Source organism: Alligator mississippiensis, chromosome 11 (assembly GCF_030867095.1).
Source record: "Alligator mississippiensis isolate rAllMis1 chromosome 11, rAllMis1, whole genome shotgun sequence".
In the NCBI taxonomy this organism is placed as follows: domain Eukaryota; kingdom Metazoa; phylum Chordata; order Crocodylia; family Alligatoridae; genus Alligator; species Alligator mississippiensis.
Window position 1 is genome coordinate 66,390,449 of NC_081834.1, and position 11,638 is coordinate 66,402,086.

At 44.7% G+C, this 11,638-nt stretch overlaps 1 protein-coding gene across 1 annotated transcript; it reads left to right on the forward strand.

Annotated features, from left to right (window-relative positions):
- Positions 1 to 528: 528 nt before the first annotated feature.
- LOC132243998 (olfactory receptor 14A16-like) lies at positions 529 to 1,047 on the forward strand (the record flags this gene model as incomplete). The annotated part of the gene is made up of 1 exon (XM_059714783.1): positions 529 to 1,047. A coding segment is annotated over exon 1 (519 nt), but the record flags the coding sequence as incomplete, so codon positions are not given.
- Between the last annotated feature and the right edge of the window lie 10,591 nt (positions 1,048 to 11,638).

Sequence of the window (11,638 nt, forward strand, 5' to 3'; positions counted from 1 at the left end):
AAAAACATATTCCCTGCAATAATACTTTCCACTGACAATTTTGCAGCACTTAAAGATAGACAGTACTGACAGCTTGTTCATGAGGTGTTTCCAACATGGGATTCCCTCCTGTTATTTTTGTAACTCTGATCCTGACCACTGTCCTTGTCCTTCCTTCACAGGCCTTGCACTATGCACTGAAGAGGGAAATGTCCAACCAAACCTCCGTGACTGAGTTCCTGCTCCTGGGCTTTTCTGATATTCGAGAGCTCCAGATCTTTGTTATCTTTCTAGCAGCATACTTGGCAGCCCTGATGGGGGAATCTCCTCCTCATCACAATTGTAACTCTTAACTATGAACTTCATTCTCCCATGTTCTTTTTCTTGATTAATTTGTCTCTTCTGGACCTTGGCTCTGTCTCAGTGACCGTGCCCAAATCCTTGTCTAATTCCCTATTGAACATCAGGTCGATCTCCTACTCTGGATGTGTTGTCCAAGTGTTTTGTCTCATCTGCTTCTTGGGAGCAAATGTATCCCTTCTTACAGTTATGGCATATGACCGATATGTTGCCATCTGCAAGCCACTGCATTATGGGATAATAATGAACAGGAGAGCTTGCATCCAGGTGGCCACCTGTACTTGGACTGCTAGTGTCATCTACTCTGCATTGCACACTGGGAACACTTTTACCATACCCTTCTGCCAATCAAATACCATCAACCAGTTCTTCTGTGAAATACCCCAGCTACTCAAGCTTTCCTGTTCTGGCACATACCTCAAAGAGCTCGCAGCTCTTGCCTTTAGTGTGTGTTTAGCTTTAGGCTGTTTGGTTTTCATCGTTGTGTCGTATGTTCAGATCTTCACCGCAGTGTGGAGAATCCCCTCGGAGCAGGGCCATCAGAAAGCCTTCTCCACCTGCATTCCTCACCTTATTGTGGTCTCCCTGTTTGTTTCCACTGCCAGCATTGCCTACTTGAAACCCATCCATGACTCCCCATCCCCTCTGGATCTCCTGGCAGCTGTTCTGTATTGTGTGGTGCCTCCATTGATGAATCCGATCATCTACAGCATGAGGAACAAGGAGATTCAAGCTGCCCTGAGGAAACTGCTCCAAAGGTTTTGAGGAATCGACTCCAGAAATAATAGGTCTATCATTCTTTCATTACTTCACTTTAGTAGTACATATATTTTTGGTGATGAATTGCTTTCATACTATCATGTGAAACCTGCTTATAAAAATGAAGGTGGTAGCCTTAATTTTGTAGCATGCTAAGGAAAATGATTCTTTATGCAGATCAGTTTGCATTAACACTGTTGAAGTGGAAAAGTATTATTTCATTCATCAATGTTTCTTTGTCCCACCTAAAATAAATCCCACCAATTGCAATGTCATAGAATTATAGAAAATCATAGTAATTAGCATTGGAAAGGATCAAAAGATGTAATCTAGTGCAGGGGTTCCCAAAGTTTTTATGCTGCGACCCAGCTAACCGTGGCTTGGCAAACCGTGGCCCAGCAGTCACAGAGGACTCCGGATAGATTTTCTGGCTGGCAAACAGGTAAGGATACCCATCTTCAGGGCAGTGGTGCAGCAAACCCTGAGCTGCCGTGGGCCTAGCAGAAGGGGCCATGGCCTCTCCATCCAGCTGTGGCGGCCCATGGTTTGCTGCTACTTCTGGTCTGGCAGCCAACCATGCCTCAGACCAGCAGCTGCTGCCCAGGGATTAAGAACCCCGATCTAGTTAAAATCCCAAAATTATAAAGAATTTTAGAATTTTTTTTCTAATTGGTATAATTAGCTATTTGGATGGCAGAATATATAAAAATATCCAGATGAGGTGAAACTGGGATGAACTGCAAATACTTTATATCATAAGCATAGATATATATAGATTGGGAAAATGGGCTAAAAACAACAGGGTGAAATGTAAAGAAATAAATGCAAGGTGCTGCACCTATGAAGCACTCATCAAAAGCAAAATACAGGTTGGGTTATAAATGGCGGGGTGACAACAGTGTTGAACAGGATCTGGGGAGTCTGGTGGGTCACAGACTTAACATGAGGCAGCAACTTCATGTAGCTGCAAAAAAAATGACTGCAGTTTGGGGCTGCCACAACAGAGGTATTAGATTAAAACATGGGAAGTGATGGTTTCCACTCTCCATGGTGCTGGTTAGGCTTCATCTAAAGTATTTTGTGAAGGTCTGGGGTCCACATTTTAAGAAGGAATATGGAGAAGTTAGAGAGTTCAGACATAGGTGAAAGAATGCTAAAGGGCTAGAAGGCAAGTCATGCAGGGAGAGGGTAAGAGAACTAGGCATGCTTAGCTTGCAGAAAAGGCAATTAAGGGGCAGATCATAACAATCTTTAAATATCTGAAAAGCTGCCAAGAAGAAGAGGGTGAACAACTATTCTCCCTTGCTGCATAGTGAAGGATATCAAGCTTCAGATTATAGCAAAGTAGAAGTAGATTAGACTTTGGGGAAAAAGCACCCTTGTTTTTAGAATAGTGAGGAAGTGGAATAGACTTCTCGGGGAAGTTGTGGAGTCTCCGTCATTGGAGGTTTTCAGAACGAGGCTGGAGAGGCACTCATCAGGGATGATTTAGGAGTGACATTCCTGCATTTGTGCAGGGGCTTAGACCACATGCCCCTTGAGGCCCCTTCTAACCTTTCAATTTTATTGTTCTAATATAATAAAAGGCTTAGTCTGTCTGTTGGTCTGTCTGCAAAGCTTTTGCCCTACTGTGCATGTGCAAATTGGCTGGGCCGGCTGGGTGGCCAGGGGCAGGGCCAGCTGAGTTAACACGGGAGCCCCTTTGCCATGCCACCTTCTCCTGCAGCCTCTGGCTCGGTGGCTCCCCCCACCCCACCTCCACAGAGGGGAAAAAAAATAAAGATGACATGAGCACTTTAGAAATGGTGGGGCCAGCTGAGGTAAAGTGTGAGCCCCTCTGTCACGGTGGGGTTGGACCTGAAGGGTGGGGAGGAGGAGCAGTGGGGTCAGACCTGAACTAGGGTAGAGTGGGGACAAGGTCAGACCCAAAGAGCATGGGAGGGAGTGGGTGGGGCGGGGTCAGACCTGAACCAGGTGGGGGGGGCAGGGAGCAGTGTTGGCCCTGAAGTGGGGGGGGGGGTGAACCGTGTTGGACGTGATTGGTGGCAGAGTGCGGGGGTTGGATGCTAACGGTGGGGGAGGGAGGTGAGGCTGGGTTGGACACACACTGAGGGTGTTTGACGGCAGGGACTGGCCTGATCCAGGGGGATAGGGGAAACAAGATTGAACCCAAGCCAGGATGAGGGGGATGCCTCACCCAAACAGGGCGAGGCAGGGAGTAGGGGGAGGGTTGGAACTGAATGGGGGGATGAGGTCAGACCCAAAGTGGGGGAGCAGGTTCAGACCCAAAGGGGGGAGTGGGGTGTGCTTAGTGGCCCGTTGCAGAGGCAATTCTCAAAGTAATATTGGCTAACACAAAGTCAGCCTGACATAAGTTCACAATATTTGGTTGCGAGTAAAAGGGTATGAATTTTGTCGGCCTTTGGGGAAAATGCTGGAAACTCAGAATTCCCTGTGTGATGACAATTCCAGTTCATGCTCCGGTGTCCTCTCCAGATACATCATAGGGACACAACTCTGGAAGACACAAAACCTCTGATGACAGGTTTCCAATCAGACACTGCCTCAAAGGGGTAAACTTGACCTGAAAGCTAGGGCAGAACTGGTCATTATGAACATCCCTGCTCATTCCTCAAGAGCAGCATCTGCGGCTGCTCTCAGGAGTCCTTGTCCTCAGCACTGTAGCTCCCAGGGTGATTTTGGAAAATAGGCCCATTGTGTTTCATTAAACTACAGCATTGACAAATCCAAGATAGGCATAGGGCTTTCCCACTTGCCTGTGAAATGACCATGACAGGTCTTGAGATGAATACATTACCCCTTTGTCCTCCTCTGAAGGACAGGCAATAACAACCCCCTTGAGATCAGGGTTCCCCTGATATGCAGGAGGTAGTTCAGTCTCCTCGTCCTTACCCCTCTAGCCATGGCAGGTCTAGTTTGGGAAGGAAGGCCTGACTACTCCTTTCCCCTCTTGCCTTCAGTGTGTTTTTAGCTCTAGGCTGTTTTGCTTTCATCGTTGTGTCGTATGTTCAGATCTTCACCACGGTGTTGAAAATCCCCTCTGAGCAGGGCCATCAGAAAGCCTTCTCCACCTGCATTCCTCACCTTACTGTGGTCTCCCTGTTTTTTTCCACTGGATGCATTGCCTACTTGAATCCAGTCTCTGACTCCCCGTCCCCTCTGGATCTCCTTGCAGCTGTTCTGTATTGTGTGGTGCCTCCATTGATGAATCCGGTCATCTACAGCATGAGGAACAAGGAGATCCAAGCTTCTTTGAGGAAACTACTGCAGAAATAATAGGTCCATCATTGTTTCATGACCTTCAATTTACTTATATATAGATTTTTGTGATGAACCGTTTTCATACGATTGTGTGAAACCTGCTTATAAAAATGAAGGTGTTGGACTAAATTTTGTAATATTGTAAGGACAATGACACTTTACACAGATCATTTTGTATTAACACTGTTGAAATGGAAAGCTAGTATTCCATACATCTAATTTTTTTTGTCCCACCAAAAATAAATCCCACCAATTGCAAGGTCATAGAATGACAGAGAATCATAGGAATTAGCACTTGAAGGGACCTCTGGGGGGACCATGGTTTGCCAGTCTGTGGCTACTTCTGGTCCAGCAGCCAACCATGCTGCAGACCATCAGCCGCAGCCCAGTGATTGAGAACCCGAATGTAGTCCAAGTCCCAGAATTATGGAGAACTGTAGGATTGATTTTACTAATTGATATAATCAATTATTTGGATGACAGAATATATAGGTAAATATCCTGCTGAGGTGCAACTGGGATGAACTGCAAACACTTTATAGGATAAGAATAGATATGGATAGATTGTAAAGATGGGCTAAAAACAACAGGGTGAATTGTAAAGAAAGAAATGCAAGGTGCTACATCTAGTGAAGAATAATCAAAAGTCATAATACAGGTTGGGTTATAAATTCCTGGGTGGCTGCAGTATTGAACAGGATCCGGGGAGTCTGGCGGATCACAGACTCATCATGAGGCAGCAATGTGATGTAGCTGCAGAAAACTGAATGCAGTTTGGAGCTGCCACAACAGAGGTATTAGATATAAACATGGGAGGTTGCAGCGGCCACTCTCCATGGTGCTGGTTAGGCTTCACCTAAAGTATTTTGTGATGTTCTGGCCTGCATGTTTTAAGAAGGAATATGGAGAAGTTAGAGAAGTTCAGAGATAGGTGACAACAATGCTAAAGGGCTGGAAGGCAAGTCATGCAGGGAGAGGTTAAGAGAACTAGGCATATTTAGCTTGCAGAAAAGGCAATTAGGTGGCTATTCATAACAATTTTCAAATATCTGAAAAGCTAAAAAGAAGAAGAGGGTGAACAGCTATTCTCCCTTGCTGCATAGGGAAGGATATAAAGCTTCAGATTACAGCAAAGTAGAAGTAGATTAAACTTGGGGAAAAAAAAAAAAACACCCTTGTTTTTAGAATAGTGAGGAAGTGGAATAGACTTCCCGGGGAAGTTGTGGAGTCTCCGTCACTGGATTTTTTCAAAAAGAGGCTGGATAGGCACTCATCAGGGATGGTTTAGGAGTGCCATTCCTGCATTTGTGCAGGGGCTTAGACCACATGCCCCTTGAGGCCCCTTCTAACCCTTTGACTTTATTGTTCTAATATAATAAAAGGCTTAGTCTGCCTGTCTGTCTGCCTATCCATAAGGCTTTTGCCTTACTGTGCATGTGCTGATTGGCTGGGTATCCAGGGGCTGGGCCAGCTGAGTTAAAACAGGAGCCCCTTTCCTGTGCCACCTTCTCCTGCAGCCTCTGGTGCAGTGGCTCCCTCCACCCCAACTCCACATAAGCAAAAAAATAATAAATTGACTTGAACCCTTTAGAACTGGTGGGACCAGCTGAGGAGAGTGTGGAGAGTGAGGCTAGGGGTGCAGGGCGCGGGACTGGATGGGGAGCTCCATTCCCACTGGCCCCCCTTCCCCGTCATTCTTGATGGGCAATTTGCTAGTAATTATTTAAAATGAGTCACTAATATGTAGTGGATCAAAACAGTGGACTGCAAACACAAAGGAACTCAATGACATAAAACAAGCTTTTTGGTCCACCAGATGGTGCTGTGACTTCTCTGTAGTTCACCCCTTCAAATTGCTGCAGCTTTTTTTGTTTGTTTGTTTTGGTTTTTTTTCCATGTGCCAGACCCCTGCTCCCGCAGCTGCATGGTAGGGCATGGGCTGGGGGCCCCGGGTTAGTGTTGGGCAGCCAGAACCGTCTCACTCTCCTATGGCACCGGCCAGGGACTGGGTTTAATTTTTTTCAAAAACCCAGTGTGTGCAAACACTGATGTGATGCTCCAGTATGAGTCACTTTAAAATTTATAAACCTATGTAATTCAATGAGGATTAAACCCTGTGATGTGTACAGAGAACTCTCTACACTATCTTTTAATCATTTTTCTATCTGGCACTTCTGCACAGACTACGTGCTTTTTATTCCAGAGCAAAATGCTGATGAGTAGAGATCTCCAGATGTCAGGGATTGGGTTGATCCTAGATGGGCTGGAGGGGTCTTACATGCTGAGAGTAGCATTGGCAACGGTGGGGCTACCCAACTGTATGGTGCTGTGAGCAAGAGGTAAGGTTATCACCAGGGAGGGGCTAAATGAGTTTTGCAGGTGCAGGTGTGAGAGCTGGTTTGAATGGTGAGGGAAGGAGCTGGATAGGAACTGTTGGCCAAAGTAGGTGCTAATTTATAGCTGAGGCTATGCAAGGAATGATTAAATGTGTCTTGTGTTTTTAACACAGAAATCCCTGGAGGAGACTGACCAGAATGGCCTTTCTAACCTTCTATCCAAAGACATGTGATACAAACTGTCTTCTAAACTAGAAGTCATTTACCTCCCTGCCTTTCACTGAATGGTCAGTGGTGGCTTTCACGTTAGGAAATCAAAACTGTTTTTTCCCTGGAAGGTTGCAAGGATGACTTATGGGATGTCTGTGTCATTCATGTGGCCAACATAATGTACAAGCCAATATGATAAAGCAGGGGGTCAGCAGGATTTTCCACCCAGCTGCAGTACAGCACAGCACAGTGCAAGTAAAGCCCCATGTTATCAAAAGCAGCCAAAGACCCTGCTCTACAGGCTGGAGCCAATGGCTTTGTGGGATCAGAGCCAAAGGTTTTGTAGGGCAAAAAATGTTGTGTGCACAAACCCCCTAGATTGCCAACTTCTGGGAGAAAGCCCAGACAAAACTGATCAAGTCAAAAAGATATATTTTGGGACTTCTGGTTTTGTGAACAAATTCCAAGGGTCTTGATTCTGGAATTGGGAAATGTGGATATCTTTAAATTTCTCCCTTCGAGCTGCTGGACTCCCACCACAGGCCCAATTGGGAGACCCCAGATGAGGACGTTAGCATGGATGCTGAATGAAAGAGACACATTTTGTCATATCAGGTTCTGGCACCTGTCAAGTTGGGATCAAGAGAAATCAGGTCCATGAATGAGTCTCTTTTGCCGTGATGCTCCCTGTGGAGCCTGCCTGCCACGGACGGTACATGGCATGAGGCTGCAGTGGGAAGGATGTTTCATGTGGCACCTGTGCCAGGCCAGCACTCTGTACTATTTTGGGAGTTTATCTGGATTGGGCCCATTGACCCACCCTACATGCAGGATCCAGTGTGCACAGTCAGTGTGGTGCAAATGCTGCATGCGGTATGCACCCCAGACAGGCCCTGCATTCTGTGTGCAGCACATATGCCGGACTGGCCCCACACAACTTATGCTGTGCACAGTGCTGTTGGAGGGGTTTGTGCTCCATGGGGTGCACAGGGATAGAGGTTTACACGTGCTGCAAGGAGAAGACGTGGCCAGTCCACAACGCAAGTTGCATGCAACGCCTCCACTAGATAACCCTTGAATACAATTCAAGGCATCTCTACAGGAGATGGTCCAGTTTATCGGCTGCAGAATGGGGTGAGCCACCCAGACCAACTTTTACCATGTTAGTTTATATAACCCACAAATGCACAATTGTCCCAATGGTTAAAACTGTATAGCTATTTTTTGTAACTGGCCATGGCCCAGGTGGCCCACCCTGTTCCGTGGCCCATGGTCCAGTTTGTAAGAGGTCCATTTTCTGATCCTGTCCTCTATCAGAGACACAGGACATTGAATTAAAGATGACAGCTATGTTAACATACAGTTAAAAGATTCCCAAAGAAAATTATCAAAATTGCATTATTGAGCTGAAAAGAGCTAGCTGAATAGTTATGGGCAGCTTTGAGGAGTCCCAGCCATCTTTATCTGTCCTCCCTAGTGCCTTTTTCCTCTGTCTGCCTGTTGCCATTTTTTCACAGGGCATTCATGGAGTATAAAGGAACACAGCACTGAAGATTTGCATTTCTCAGCCTTGTCTATCCTTTGCTAATCTCACAATTCATCTGAAAGTCAAAAAGACCAGAGTTTGAGACAGAACAAAGTAGACACAGTGACATGTTTATTAAAACACCAAGAAGTACATAGCATACAAGGCAAGAGGGAAGATGCCAAGCCACGTATACCAGAGGTGATGATGGGCCTAAAATACACATTTCCTGAAAGTGTCTGTGTCTCTCTGAATTGTTAGGTGCCTAAATATTTTTGATAGTCTGGCCTCCCTATGATACAGATCTTGGCCCCAAAGCAGGACAAACAATTACATAGTAGTCTAACCAAAAGATTAAAATTAAAACTTTTTAAATATATCAATCTGGGAATGTTTCCCTCTGGTTCTCTGCTTCAAAGCTAAGCTGGATTCTAGGGAACGGTCCCACATGGCCCAAGAGAGACGTGGTTAAATCCCCTTCCTGCAGCTTCAGGTCTTCTATTCTCTCTAGTGACAAACTGGTTTGGGTCTAGTTCTGTCAGCCATGGAGTGAAGGTAAGATATCTGAGCATTTAACACCGAGATAAGACTGTGTTAGGGAAAAGGGAAATTATATAGATTGATCGAAGGAAAGTGAATAAAGACTCCTGGGTTTAGATAATCAGATCACAAACCAGGAAAAACCTGAGTAAGTAAACTGCAGGCAGTTTGCCATTGCAATAAAATGTATTCAGGTGGTTAAAAGGTGTGTGTGTGTGTGTGTGTGTGTGTGTGTGTGTCCATCCCCGCGTCATTTAGGGACTTGAGAATGAGTTAAACCTGGAAACGTAGAGGACAATGTAAAAGTATTAAAAATGCTCTAGCTGGGCAGGGGGAAAAATTATCAAAATGAAACAAAATAACCAGAAAAAACCTCCCCCCAGAAAATTTCAATTTTTCACCCCAAATCCGTTTATTATTTCAGTTTTTGACAACTGGATATTTTCAAGCAAAACTGGCAGAAATAACATTTTAAAACAAATTTTCTTCTTTCCTTCTTTGAACCTTTTTATGTTTTAATATTAGTGTTTCTATGTAAGTGAATAGTTTTGAAGAAATAGAAATACTGTGACAAAGGCTAGGTTTAGAAACATACTTCTTTTTAGCAGAAAACTTTAATGGAAACAGACCTCCAGCTCTATATTCAAAGCCCGATTCGAGAGCCTCAGCAATGCTCAGAAATAGCCCAATTCCAACCCCCTCCACGCATTATCTCTTGTTCCCCAGAATAATGCTTGCAGGGAGAACAGAGGAGGAACCGGCACTGTTGATATCCAGCAAAATTTATTTTACATCTCATAGTGCCTCCAAAATCTGTGTTACGGGACACCTAAGAAGCACGCTGAGCAAACACATAGTAAGATGCACTCCTTTCCCAAAACAGTTTACCATCCTTGTACAGAAATGGCAAAGATGAATGAGACAGAGTCTAGGGGACCAGAGGGATGGTACTAGGCAGGGATGGCACACAGCTAGCACTCCGGTTGGGCTGGGATCATGTAAAGGGGTTAGAACCAGGTGGCAGGCGGTCTGCACGTGGAGCTCAATATAAATCATTCTGGACAAGGTCCTTTGTAATACCTTTTATTAGACCAACTAAATAGTTGAAAAAATGTTGTTTTGCAAGCTTTTGGGCACAAAACCTTTCTTCAGGCGTAGGGAGAGTGTGATGGTGTTTTCTGTTCCCCTGGATGGAATAGAAACCAGTGTGTAAAATGCAGGTCTGTGAAAATGCAAATGCTTGATGGTGAGGATCAGAGGTGATGGGTGACAATAGATGGCAAGGACAAGGTGACACTTAGATGCTACTTGTAGCTCTGCTGTATGCACCTGGGAAGAGAAAATGAGGCTGAGTTAGCATTTTGTTGAGCACAGCACTACCAGCTAAACACAAATGCTTTAAAATACTGTGTTGAGAAAACACATATTAAGCAGCAGCTACTCTGACCCAAGAGAGGTTCGAGTAGGGCTGTGGCCCAAGAAGGAAAACAGGAAAGCATGCCAAGTCTAGCAGGTCAATTGTAAAGCATAGTAAGGTAGGCCAAAAGGGAATTTGAAAAGTGTTTTGTGAAAGAACAAAGAATTGTTTAAAAGTATATCAGAAGCTGGGTAGTAAACTGGGCAGTAGAAAATAGTGGGGAGATGCCCATGCTAGATCCACGCTATATAAATGCAGAGAGATCAAAATGAAGTGACAAGGAGGGAGGTTTAAAAGCAAATCCATAAATTAAAACAGTAAGCAAGTGACTGGGACCTGATCATCTTTCCTGAGAATTGTGTAGGAATTTCAATGTGAAACTGCAGGGCTGCTGTGCATAGCATGTCACCTAGCAAGGGCCTCCGTACCAGAAGATTTACAGGTCGACAACACAACACCCAACTTCAAAAAAGGGCTCCAGAAGTCATCTTGGGAACTACAGACCAAAGTTTTTCACTTCTATCCCTGGAATTCGATAGAAAAGATAGTAGGAATAAAATGATAAGTCCCATGGATATAACTGGTTAAAAGTCATAAAACCAAAGGTTGGGCTAAATGGCCATTCTCAGTGTTCCCACAAGATACTAAGTATCCCAGTTGGTAAAATCCATGCTGATGGTGAGGAGCTGTGGAGACATCTCACAAAATTAACAGCCCTACTCAGTGTAATGAGAGACTGCTGTTCCTGGGCCACTAATTGTTGCTGTAGTTCTTGCTTTTGCTTGTGTTAGGGAAATATCAAATGAAGAATTAGTTCCTGCTAAAAAAAGCATATGGATGATTGTTTTGGAAATGCGGTTTGTGATGGTTCATAGCTGAGTGTTTCAACACCTCAGGCCACTGCTCTTCTTTCCCAGCTGGTTCCTGGGTCTGGCTATATCCCATCAGAGTGCCAGTTTGTAGAGAGGAGATGGGTTTATTCATAGTGATGCCTTGGAGGAGAAGGGGAAATGAGGCAATGAAATAACATGCTCCATGAAGCATTACAGGATCAATTAAAAAAATATAAAATGCTCTCTTTTTCCCTGAAATATTATTTTTAGATGCCTTGGTGTTTATAGGGGTACAGTCACAAGCAATGACTTTTACAGAAAGTCGCAACAAGTGAAAACCAGAAAACCTGCTTTCCACTAAACTGTTCCCAGCAGTCTCACATGGGCACCTTTGACA